The 13,915-nt window shown below is 41.6% G+C and overlaps 1 protein-coding gene across 1 annotated transcript in view; it reads left to right on the top strand.

Annotated features, from left to right (window-relative positions):
* LOC134656570 (histone-lysine N-methyltransferase ash1) overlaps nt 1-13,915 on the top strand; it is an 84,606-nt gene that overhangs the window by 47,238 nt on the left and 23,453 nt on the right. The window contains exons 5-7 of the mRNA XM_063512128.1: nt 6,981-7,154; nt 7,620-7,752; nt 7,828-13,693. Coding sequence (XP_063368198.1) covers nt 6,981-7,154; nt 7,620-7,752; nt 7,828-13,693 — 6,173 coding nt within the window. The remainder of the gene's footprint in view (nt 1-6,980; nt 7,155-7,619; nt 7,753-7,827; nt 13,694-13,915) is intronic.

Below are 13,915 nucleotides of genomic sequence, written 5' to 3'. Positions count from 1 at the left end.
CATTTGAGAAGCTTTGATTAGTAGAATTAACTATTGGACAGGTAATAGCGCTCTCATTATCAGATAATCACCTTAAAACACTGACGGATGCTCTTCATTTACCGTAGTTTTTTTATTCAATGGATTCTTACTTGTACCACAAATGATATAGAGGAAAAAAGCTTACCTACTGTCGCAGGTACAATCTTCATTGATTGGTGTAATTGCTAGCACAGTGGAAGATTCTCAGTCACTCACACGACCACAAATCAAATTGTAATTATGTGGTACCCAGCTTCTTCATTTTAAATGTAGATACCTCGCATTTTATGGGACTCTGGTTTATTATCTTTAAGCGTCGAGATAGTTCATAAAACATGAGTTTCTGTTAACTCAAATGTACATATTTAGTAATATTTCTACTATTGAGAATTTTGTTTACCTAATTTTACTTTAGTTATTTGATAGGTTGCAAATTGCTTTCTAAAAATATAAAACTAAGGTGTGTTTGCTTTATAATAATCCTAACAACTTCAGGGATTTCTATAATAATGTACTTGTCAATGTATGTTCTTTACATATAATAAGGGTAAATCGTAATTAGTTCCCGAAGGTTACAACCCTAAGCTATGATGTTGCGTAGGTGCTAGCAAGTGTAACAGCAAAAACTAAAACTGAAAATAAATGGGCGCGAAACGCCTATTAGCGCTGTGGTCGATGTCAGATAGTCGCCGATGCGGCCGTATTTGTAGTGGCCGATTAGCCACCATCTCCCCCCGTTAATTGACAATTTGAACCTTGTTGCAAATATATAAGGTCCAGCGATGGACTATTAAGTGTTGCTGTTAGTATATCGCCGAGAAAAAACCGGCCAAGTGCGATTCCTTTCTCACAATCGAGAATTTCGCTCAATGTGATGTCGATGTAATGCATTGTATGGTACTATTGAACGAAACGTAATTACGAAAGTATGTGTATATCGGAGCACTTTATTGGACACGATTACGGTTTTATGTAGTTGTGATCTTTAGATACAAAGACGAACGCTCAATAAGGAATAAATATGTAACTTTTAGACCTTTTTTCATGCATTTTAAAGTAATTTTAATACTTTGGCGGTTACATATAGCCGGGATAGGCTACACAAATTTTGTAAGAATGCTAGTGATGAGTGCATCATTTCACTTAAATCACTTCACCGTCTTTCGTTGTTACTTGTCGTAACAAAAGTATCTGATAACAAAAGTAATTAAAGACACCAAATCCAACAATTCGATATGATCACATCATGCAGGTTACATTCACTACCATATAGGTACAACAAATTCCGCTGTACAAAGTTACAAACCATTATCTCCAAGAACCGAACTTATTAAATAAAATACCAAAGGATAATTATTCTTGTACTGAATTAAAATTTAAGTCCATTAGTCAGGCACGTTTTACAAAACGAATCGAGCAAGTAAACATGTCCCTGTTTAACTTCAATCGTATCTCGGGCTTAACCCGTCAACTTATCGAATATAAATTCTCTTAATAATCGTTACCAATTACGTGAGTGTTCGGCCTCGGAACCCTCTAGTGTGCGAAAAGGATCTAATAGCCATTAACTACGTAGGATTACAATCCTTTTACCCATTTGTTTAAGGAACATTTTAAATTGTGCAATGCTCCTATGATTGGTGCTTAGCGCGAATGCCTGCCGCGAAGCCGGTCCGCGTCTCTGGAGATATGCTGGACGTTATGAAACCGCTGCTGACAAACTGCCGAGTGTTACGTGAATGTGCCCTTTCAGACCACTCGCCACGTTCTCACGAGTTAGCTTATTATTTGGATAACCTTATCAAAATAATAGACTGGCTCGATTACTTCCCGTCTTGAAAGCTCAGGCCATTTTCACAAACAATGCTTCTCCGTTGTGCTGGCTTGCTGATAGTGTTACGGTGCAAGGGTTTCTATGTTTCTAACTTTCTATTCATGAATGATTTCTTTTTATTTTCTTTTGATCATTCGGTTCCCATTAGTGCCATTTGTATTTCGACTTTCAAGGTCTTAGTTAATCGCAAAGGTGACGCAGGACACCAGGCTCCGATAGGTTAATCCTCCCGATTACCATTAAATAACAAGGAAAGTATATTTAAGATCGGTAGCAATTTATTAATCTTAACTGATAATTATCTGCCGTAGATAAGAACCGTGTAATCGCAATTGGCGGACAATGACATTTAGGCGCGACCTCTCTGTGCGCGCCGACACCGCACCGATCGGTAATCACGGCAGTCAAGTTCACGGCCCTACCGCACCGCGAAACGCTTCCCACTCGCACAATACAATATCTTCCGCATATTGGAAATAAAAATGGAAAGCAAACAGGCGAAACAATGTTATTGTGGATTTGAGAGCGACCTTTCTTCCGCTGTATCGCACGGTTCGCGCGATTTGATATCGCCCGCGGCTGGTTATCGCCTATCGCGGCGGTCAAGTTCACGGCCCGGTCCGATACACCAGTGCGAAACGATTTCTCATTCAACAGTTAAGTACCGTACCTTGGTATTTCTTGTGCCATTTGTACCCTGAGATTTGTTGCTTCGAATTCATTAGTGAAGAATCCATCAAAACGTTCTAATTTTGGAACGATAAAGGTATACATGCTATTCAATAGATAATCACAAATCAATCTGACCCGATATTCAGGCTTTTTTTACATGAGTACTAACGAATACGAATAAATGATAGTAACGAGATAAATAATCGCAGATTTGACCCTAGCTGAGTAGGTTAACTTTCGTTTACCTATGTGTTAACATTAAGCCAATAGAAACTACCTTTTACTATCTTTTGTTAAAGTCACGAGGTATGTGAAAGGTAGCTCTCCACTCCACTTGTATAGAGTATACATGATATAACTTGGCTTCGACTTGCCCAAGGCTAGGAACATGTCAATTGAGCATGCTCACCCGGAGGCTACACAAATGAGGTCTCACCTTAACACATCTCGCGGACGCTAGAAACCGCTCAATTATGCGCGGTACGTGTTTGCGCGTGCTAAGTGCTTTCTAGCCTCATTCATTACGTATTTAATATCATCTCCGAACATCAATAAGCGATAATTTCGTCTGTTGTTCTGCCGGCGTTTCCCGGTCATCGACCCGACGATCTGTTTGTCGATTGTCGACATCCACACTCGTAGTTAATAGCAAAAACAATTTCAACACAAGGATAGTTTTTGTTGCGTCACTGCGTCAACGACACTGCCGAGAACAGCCATTTACTTGGTTAAATTAGAAGTCTTGTTGGTTTTTTCAATTATTTCATACTAAATTGGTAGATTAGCTGTATTGATGCTAGTTTTTTTGCAAAATGTTCTGGATTTCCGCGCTTCATTAGTAATTAATCGTTGCGCTCGTTGCGTTATTATTCAGCACTGCACACACATTCAGTGATTTCAGTTTTTCTCGGAAAATAAAGTCTTAAGATTTAACTTATTAACTGTACCGAATGTCACAAACTCAATTCAGAGATTTACTTAACTTTTCGCACATCTATTAGAGATTGTAGAGGTAGTATTATTATTAGGCGTACATACGTACATTGAAAGTTAAACAACCTAATATACAACAGCCATTTGCGAGATGCAACATTTCTCAGCACTGCTATAACTTTTACATAGTTTCGCTTGTTAGCTAGGAGCGATCGTGAATAAAATCGACACCGAAGACCGTAATGTATGCGATGGCGATAGCATATTGTTTGTTTGAGGCCCGCTGTCAGATATAAATCTCCGCAGATCACGAGCCCGATAATGTGATATTCGTGTCGGCGCCGTCTGTGTTACCGTTATCCCATTGTCGATTCAAATGCTCAGAGCTTTCATATTTGTCTATGTAGCAATTGTATTATTTCGCTGCATGCCCCAGATGGTTCAGAAAGCTGTGATACGAATGCGTGTTTGAATTCGCCAGGCCTTATTCGATCGGAACAGTTATGCTGATCGCGTCATTAGTGGCAGCTCGGAGTGGCAGCCGAGTTGCGAAATAATACGTGCGATTGGGAATGGAATGGACCACCTACTTGCCCCCTTGTTGTGGCCAGGCATGAAACATTGTAAGATCAGATATTGTCTGTCATTACGCCTAACCTTTTAATATTAAATAATCGCCCAATCTACAGTAAAACGACGGCAATAAATGAAGTTTAGCTACACCATCGTCCCAGATATGTTATGGATTAATGAGGAAGAATCCACCTTGGATTAACGTAGTTTGTTAGTGTCATACAGATCTATGATACTATCAAACGCTATACCAAAATCCGAGCTGGATATAAAAAGTGCAATTGCGATATCATAAAAGCTGACCGGTTGGTAATAATTTTACCTCAACCACGGCTAGTTTTTATTGTTTATAAATTCATTTTTAGTTTTCAAGTAAACCTGCACGTAGGACAAGTTTATGGGGTAGTTTCCACGGCGATTGATATGCGGCCGTGATAAGGCCGTCGGCCACGCGACATGTGCTCAACCCCTTCCAGTAAAGAGGGTTGTTCGCCCTTCCGCCTTATTGATTAGCACCCTAGCCACCAGCTTAATAGTAAAAACAACACTCCGAATAACCCAGCGCTTACTCATTGCCTAGGTACAGAATAATACAGAGTACCTACTAGATTTTAAATGAATAAGTTATTTAATTTAACACGCTACTAATCCACCGCTATTCTTGGCGAGAAATCGTTGCTTTAAGAGACCTGACCAAGATGGATAGAAAACTCTAATCGAAACGTAATGTTTGGAAATGATGACGCGACTTTTCGTAGCATCTGTCATCCCGATACATATTTACTTTTCGTTTGGCGTTAACGATGTACGATAGTCATCTTGTCTAAGCACCGAGATATTTAAAGTCTAACAAAGTTCATACATTTTCGGAGGTAAGTAGCTTACTGTCGTTATTCCTATACTACAACTGCTTACGCTCAAAACCACTTGAGACTGTTCGAAGACGCTACGGCTTGCCTCTCACGATCTTGGATTGAAATTGACGGAGTATTAAAATATGATCACGTCTGTCAGCACTCCACAAACAACACTAATGATTTCCTTCTCGTTTTTTCGAATCCTTCACTGAACTGAAATAGAGCAAGATATTTATAACTTCTATTAAGAATGTGGGGCGCTCTAAATTTACACGCACAGTCAGGTGTTCAGTGTTCCGATTAATGTACAGCTTTTAATTAAATTGCATTGTCATTTTATTAATCCGCGATCAAGTATGTTAATAGACAACACCATTTACAGGAACATATAGCCAGTCGTTAAATTTTATGCCGCCGCATATGAGATTTGAATGGCTAGTTGGTGTGTGAGATTTGAATGGCTAGTTGGTGTGTATTGCGGTCACCTATGGCCATATACGTAGACTACCCCTCATAGGCTCGCAACATGTGACTGCGTTTACGAAAACTTAGTCACCAAATCTCTCTAGTCGTTCCCTCACGGCTGAGGGTCGTGCGGAACCCTGCCTTTAATTTCCACCATCTCAAGTGAGGCTCCATCTGCTCCCTCACATCAGTTATCAGTTATCACTGGATAATCTACATTTGGAGTTCATGATTAGTCCCCAATGTCCCCATTGGCTTCTTTCTGTACATCACGCCTCTATCATCAAAGCAAAGCTTTAAGGAAATTGAGGCTTTTTGATCGGTGCACTTAGTTGGAGACTGGCTTCTATGCTTGTCTTTTGTTCTCCTAACCTCTATGGCATCCTGGTTGTTATGTATCATTGAATAATTATTATGGAGCAGTCGTAAATACATAGAATACAACCATAACCAGGCGGGGCTCACTCCACTAGCGGCCATATCTGTACTGATCTTAACAGACGCGTTTTGTTAGAGAGTGAGTCTTCTGTACTTAGTACTATTATTTATTCTGTGCCATAACTCAGGAACAAATAACTGTAATAAATACACAAATAAATACCTACCCTTACAGGCATTCGAAACCGACTAGGCAAGAAAGCCGTTAATTTAAACTATTTGACAGTTGACTTAAACGACACCGTGTAATTTGCATTTTTGTGCCTTATCTTGCGCAGTCATCACCGAGTTCTCCCATTACGCAATTCGCGCATAACCAATAGGTTCCATTCCATCTAATAAGTAAGTAATCTGCGTCATTACAACACCTCTGTCGTGGCAAATCGCTCGGCAATTGCACTCACCTCACTCGCTAACTCGCAATAATGATATTTATTAAACTAACGAAATATAGGTCTTGCCTTTTACAGCGTTGATTTGCTCAGATTATGACTGACTACAAGAATTACCTAAGCCACGTGATATTTGTGGTTTCTATTCTATGTATAGGACTAATATAAAGAACAATACCACCAAAATCATATATTTATGCAATGAGACTATTGAGCCTCGCTCGCGTCTTTAAATATTTGAATGGACCTAAACTTACGGTGGTTTGCGAATTAAAATGCAAGATAACAATCATCAATCATAACATCATCATTTATTACCGTGCAGTATTGATTTCATTTCCATAATATTAATTGTTGGGATTAAAGATCAATTCTTACTTTTAAATACATATATGAGTTTGGGTAACCTGTTATACAAATCGAATAATTATTGTATTCTAATATTTCTCTTAGAAATTCATTATAGTGCTTATATGTACATAAAATCGCCAACAGGAATTTGTATGATGTACTTACTAAAGTTATTTTCGTTCGTAGGTAATCCGTTGTCATCGTAAAACGAAATCATAATAATAATAATATTTTGATAAGTCTGAGCCTTTTGATAAGTTACTTTAAACTATGAAGACCGACTTTGATCGGTTGCACCAAACTGTTTGACATTGTTGACATCACTAAATTTTATTGTATACAAAAAGTTTCATAACTAAACAGTCGCGGCGCGCCGCCTACCGTTGATCAGTCTAAGTGCAGATGGTACAGCTGGTACTAATTGAAACATGTTCTTGTCAACAGTTCGTTTCCCAAACGCCGGAGAGCGCCGTCAGCAGCAGCACATCGTCGTCTTCGTCGTCGTCGTCCTCATCGTCCTCGTCGTCTTCCGACTCGGACTCGGCCGAGGCCGCGGGCTCGGCGCACGCCTCCCCGGACGACTCCAGCGCTGCCCTAGTCGCTGCTTGCCAGCTACAGGTAAAGATGAAGACAAAAGATAGTTTATTAAAGTAGGCAAATTATATTCAAATAAAGCTACACCGGCTCCAACCCCACACCTCTGCCTTGAGAAGATTTAAATCCCCCCTCAATTGGAGGCAAGATTCATTAGTGTGTACTCACTACGGAGCAGTATCCTGCAGTTCTAAGTTAGCATTTTAACAAGACTCGACGTTTAACGCCGCGGCCTTCGCTATTTACAAGTATGTAAAAATAAGACGTTTGTATAATCCTCTAAGCTTTTGTACCTACAGGTGTAGGACCTACCTACATATCAATTGCGAAATCATTATGACGATTCGATTGAGTCCTAAGTTATTATTTTTTCAAATGATACAGATGTATCATCATAAGTAAGATATTTATGTAATGTAGGTACATTAAGTATATAAATATCTTCTCGTATGTACCTCGCTAAGACGCTAACTTGAAATGTATTTCTAGGTTATCGATGACGCGGACCTCGCGGAACTATTCCCGGAACAAACATCGGGCGCGGCGACGCAGCCCCCTAACTTCCCCGCGTTCGTCGGCGCTTCAGCAGCTGACAACGATGACAAATCCATCGCTGACAATGGTGAGTATTTCACTACACACCCTCCTAATATGTATCTTGATACTACGAGTCGCTGACATTTCATGTCTATTTCAGGAGACGGGTCGAGCAGCGAAATGGAGCTCACGCCGCAGTTAGTGACGGCTGCGATACAGAGGGCGACGGCGGACTCGTCGGGCTCGGAAAACGAGTGCTCCAACCCGGGCGTCCCGCACCCGAGCACCACTCATTACGCGTCTAGTCTGTTGCAACAGTTTAATGCGCAAACACAGCTACTCAGCAGTAGCACCGCGCCGCTCACGCCCATCCCCACCGTCGCGGCGCCGCTCGCCTGCGCGCTGCCCGCCAACCCCATCGAGGGCGTCGGCACCGTCAGCGACTGCGTTCTGGGCCAAATAAACACCTTGCCCGATATACCACCTATAGCAACTAACTTCTTAAACACCACACAGCATCTGAGCCCACAGCAAACGGAGGAGCTCTCGCAAATCGATCAAGATCTCGAAGAGATCACTTCAGTATCGGAATCGGTGGGGATATCGATACCTAATCCACCAAGTCTCGAAGACTGCGTGGATAATAATGACTTTATGAATATAGATATTACACAGGGTAGCTCGGAGCTCGGAACCGCAAGTGATATGTTGAAATGCTCTTCTTTATCTGTAGTTAGTTCTGATCTAAATCCAATGAGTCATATTGATCCTCAGAAATTAGATACAATCAGCACAAATTCTGTTGAATCTCAAGAAGATGTTAAGAATGTTATTGTAGAATCTAGAAGAAAACGAGGGCGACCTCGGAAAGTCAGAGAACCTGCAAACGATTTCAGGAGTAAAGCGGTAGAATCTCACGGAGACGGAAAGTCTGTACTAATGGGTATGAATGATTTTCATAATAATGATCCGCCTAACGTCTCCCCCGACTCTGGTATACTTTCCAATCACAATTCTCCTACACATTCCCCGCTGCGGCGCCACGACATCGACGAGCCGCACGGCAGGCAGAGCAGGAAGTCCGTGCAGAAAGAAAACACCACCAGGGAAAGGAGAAACATGAGATCGAAATCTGCGAGTAGAAATACTGCGCACCTGCGCTCCGACTCCAGTGATAGTGAATATCAGAAGAAGAGAATTGAAAATGAAATTAAACAAATCAAAACGGAAGCGCCCTCACCAGTTCCATTAAAGCAAGAACAAAATAAGTTCGAGAAGGCTAAGAAAAATGACCATAAATTAGACATAGCCGCTCTTGATAGAATGCTGTACGCGACTGACCGAGTGCTGTATCCTCCAAGAAAGAAGGTCGGGAGGAAACCTGCAAACAAAACTAAAACTACAAAAAGTCCCAAGGCGACGAAAGATAAAAACCGCTACGACTCTGCCGATAGTGACGAGGAGTCGGCCCCGGCCAACAGGTCCGTTTTATCCGGGGTTTATGCGAAACGTAAAGAAGTTAACAGCAAGCTGGCGAACCTTCCCAAGAAGAATACTAAGTCATTCACCAACACGTGGAGAGATAATCAGAGTGAGAACGAAGCTGCCGCCGACGACCCTTTGGACCCGACGTGGAAACAAATTGATCTAAACCCCAAGTACAAAGATATTTTGTCCGGTTACAAAAGCGATCATGAGTTCAAACCGTACAAGAGCTGCAGCAGGCTGATGGAGTCCGGTTATAAAAGTGATTACGGTTGTAGATCGGGTTACAAGAGCGACTACTATCGCTCCGGTTACAAAAGTGACCACAAATCTGGGTACAAGAGTGACAAGTCCGGGTACAAAACGGATTACAGTGTCAGGAGCATGAGACGGCGCATGAGGAAACTGAAGAAAACGAGATCGGTGCGGGACAGGTCTTATTACAAAAATCAAAAACATTTCGTCTCCGATCAAGAAATTGTGTCATTAGCTAACAAAACATTTAGTAGTCTCACTCTGGGCCACAGTTCAAGTGACTCAGATTGTGAAAGTTACTTGAGAAAACCTAACGCTAGTCCTAAATATGTCAGTGTTTGTACTAAATACCCAGTGCAATCGAAGTATAGCTTTGGTTTCTCTAAAATGAACCGTAAACATGTACTTCGATTGAATTCCTCGGACCCGTTTGCGCCAGGCCCGGTGTTCAGTGGCCTGCAGAGGCCGGTCACTACATATAACATATTCAAAGTTAGCCACAATAATAACAATACCCTACTTAAATCTCCATCAAAATCAAACCATTCCGGACGAAATTTGCCTGGACTGAAACCGACGTTTACGCATAAATTTGGAGCGCTGCCAATCTGTACCGTTTCGAAATCACACGGATCTAAAAGCAATTCTAAAACGTCTCCGAAAAAGTTGAAAAATTCAAACACACAGTTCTTACAAAGCGCGAAAAAAGAAAGCCATGCCAAACAAATTCCTAATGTTTTCGAGGGCGCCAAAAATAGCTACATTCCGAATAAATCACTCACCAGAAATGTTTTTCTAAATGTCAAGAAAACTCAGATGAAGCCATTGTTGCATGTTCGGAAACACAGAAGGACTGTAGTCCTAGCGCCACCCAAAATCAATTTAAAACCTTCCGAAAGGCCTTCAAGAATTACGATCAAAACCGAGAACAAACATCATAGGCATCGGAGTAGAAGAAGACATCGATCGAGATCAGTGTCACGATGTCGAGAGTCCTATACGAAATCTATAGACACGATAGATCAAAAGTTCACTCAGGACATGGACAGCTTAATAGGCAACTTTATCAAGTTGTGTCAAATTGCACCAAAATTAATAACAGGCATTGGCACGCCTCCAGTAAAAAGTGTCGACAAGCCTCCGCCTGAACCAGCAGCCGCCCCAAAAGTAGTCAAAAGGGGATCCAAAAAAAGAAAGACATCTGACAACCAAGAAACGGTAACTCCTACAACGAAACGACGACACAAAAAACAATTAACAGAATCTCAAAGCAAGGGCGGCAAGGACACCAATGAGCACAAATTGCCTCTTAAAAAGAGACATTACCACATCAATTCATCCACAAGCAACTCCTTAAGTTTGAGTTTAGTTACAGCTGAGTTTGACGAAAACTTGAAAAGTGGAACTAATCCTGAACAATTTCTGTGTACAGAGACAGATTGCATGGGCGAATTGCGTAGCAACAGTCAGCAAGAATCTCCAAAACCGAAAGTTTCACACGAGAAGGTAAAAAAGGGTTCTGATAATGTGAAAGGTGCTCCAACTTCAGCAGTGAGTCAAGACACCAAACTACATAACTCTGATATTCCAGTTAAGGTGTCAAAAACTACTTTCAGCTCTGTCACTGATAACCTAGTCGTGAAAGTTGACGAAAGCAGTCCGTGCCTAAGTAAAAATCACTCGCCAAATTCCTTAAACGCAACTGACGATGAACTCTCTATAAAGAAACCAAGTGCAGAACAATCAGAGTTATCGAAAAGAATTTTCGAAACATCTGAAAAGCTCAAAGCGGTGCACAAAATAGTTCACGATTTAGAAAAATCATTGCCTAAAACCAAGGAATCTGATATCAAAACAGAAACATTGAAAATGGACACACACAGAGTTTCTTCTCCTAGATCGGAAAGAAAAGTTTCCCCAATTCGCCATACAGCACCTATCGTAACACCAAAGAAGCGACACAGACTAGAGGCTGACAAGATTATATCCAACTCTAGTTTGGACCAAGTTGTACAATCATTATCTAAAAAGTTGGCAGAAGACAAAACTGCCAGTGCCAATATTTGTAAAGACGTCAATCAAAACAACTCCAAGGAAGAGATAAAAGAATACCAGAAATCTGAATCCGTATCACCTCCTAATGAAACATCCGCGAATAATTCCACTTCCGATGCATTAAAGAGCATGTCAGCTCGATCGTTGTATAAGAGTTCAATACTGCCTGCCCAGAAATCAGAAATAATGACTCGTAAGAAAAATAGGTTGGAAGGCCTGACAAGTAATTTAGTTTCAAAGATAAATCCAAGTGCAGCGACAAAGGTGTTGGACACACTTCTGAACAACAATATACGGAAATCAATAGAGTCCCGTATCCTTGAAAAAGAAAAGGTAAATTCAGATCCAGTCAAGTCATTGGACGACAAAGGCAGAGTGAAAGAAGTGGCGCAAGTAAGCACTAGAGCGACTGTTATTAAATCCCCTGTGTCTAAAGGAAAGGTAATAGACACAAAAAAGACAAAAGTATCGGATCTGGCTACCGAACAGTCTTCAGTTGTCAACATCGACAAACCAACAGGCATTTTCGAGCCGTCAGTCGATTTGGAAGATCAAATACCGAAGTCTTCTATCTGCGTTTCAAATGCATTAGGAGATGCGAAGTATAAGTTGAAATCTAAAAGTTCAGACAGCAAAGGTATAGCGTCTCTCCTTACGCCGATAGATACCGAGTCAGAAATCCCATTACCTTTAATTTCCGAGACTCCGGAACCGATTATAAGGCCGAAGCGAGGGGAGTCCATAGCGTCTGTATTATCAGATAAAATCCAGGAGACAAGTAGCCACAACTTACGTCAACCCAAAAGAAATCTAAACAATGATAATGATGACGGGCGTGACAAGAAGAAAAAGAAAACCATTAACAACATTATAAAGGAAAGCAAACTCTCCATGTTATCAACTAAACTGCTGGTCCCTAAGATTCAAGCAGAGAAGCTGTCTATGGCCGAGTGTATGAAGAAAATGAACTTACCAGAAAAGAAACCTGAGGTCACTGATTCCAGCGACAGCAAAACAGGGGACACTACGAAGAAAAAGACACGGAGGCGGAAAGCTATTAACAGAACTGGTTTTCCAAGCATCAAGAGGAAAAAGAAGAAATTGGATCCTAATAGTAGTCAGAACGCGATCACGTCTGACAGCCATTTGACATCCGAGGATACTGATAACAACTCCGCGTTTGACAGAGTGCCTAAAGACGGAGAAGCGATGAACAGCTTCCTGGAACGAACTAGTAACAAGCCGGAACTCAAGGTCGTACTAAATAAAGACGAATGTCCGAGGCAGCAGGCTCGCCTCACAGTCGTGGCCCTTGAAAAATTGCAAGGAAAGGTGGTCAACGAAAACAATAATAAAACTGCTGGCAGTACATTGACCCCCAACACTGCTAAAAAGATCAGTGGTTCATCCATCTTGAGAGCTCCGGCTCTACAACTGAAACAATCTAAGACTGATAAGGAAATTAAAAACCACGTGAATAAATGGGAGGTAATGAGTGAGACAGACAGCATACCGTCGCTGACTAGCTCTCTCGGTAACGACCCTGAAGACAGCATACCGCTCAGTTTGCTAAACCTGAAAGCCGACAGGCCGGCAAGTCAGATGGAAGGCTTGAAGCGCAAGACCCGAGCGATGTCTCCCTCGCAAGAAATCGACGAAATTCTTACCAAGAGGAAAAACGTCGAGAAAAACAGCAAAGTAGGTTTGCGACCAAAATCGAGTTTGGCCGTTTTGTACCCTTGCGAAAGGAGATTAACTAGAAGTTCGGACAACACAAATGAAGAAGGAAAGAGCAAAGCCAAGACCGATCAGAAGGTGGAAACCCCGAAAGAAACACCGGCTAAATCGGTTAAACCATCCATCACAACAAGGCGAAAGTCTCGCTCGTGTCAAATGAACAAGAAAATCGTCGAAGTCCACTCGAGTTCACGAGAAAGTTCACTAGATACGGTCACAAGTCGCAAGCCGTGTTCTAAATCCCGCGAGCCATCGGAGGATACCCTCCGAGATCACGACGAGAACGACCCGCTGCCGCTGCACGAGAAAGAGATAGACTTCGAGAAGAGCATCGACGTGTTGTCGAAGAGCATCATCAGCAAGAAGCGGGTGGCGTCGTCTCGCGACGACAGCCCGGCCGGCAGCGACCGCGACAAGCCCGTGTCCAAGCGGAACCCGCGGCTCAGGAAAAAGTTCCTCGTCGCCGGCTTGTTCTCCGACTACTATAAGGAAGAGTAAGTAACAATAACACCTCTTTCTATGATGTAATTGAAAGGACGTAATTCGCTTTCTGAACAAACAACTTCCCTTTTTAACTTCATTTTTAGAATCCATTTAGCTTTTATTTAGCATAATTAAGATGTGATATGGTTCTTACACATGTGCGGCTGATATATATCAGCCGCGTATTTTGTATTGCATTAAATTTAAATATATAGCGAATTAACTGAGGCGTT

The sequence above is a fragment of the Cydia amplana genome, chromosome 18 (assembly GCF_948474715.1).
Source record: "Cydia amplana chromosome 18, ilCydAmpl1.1, whole genome shotgun sequence".
Lineage (NCBI taxonomy): Eukaryota > Metazoa > Arthropoda > Insecta > Lepidoptera > Tortricidae > Cydia > Cydia amplana.
Note: the sequence above shows the minus strand (reverse complement) of the source record. Positions and strands in the feature narration are given on the sequence as shown.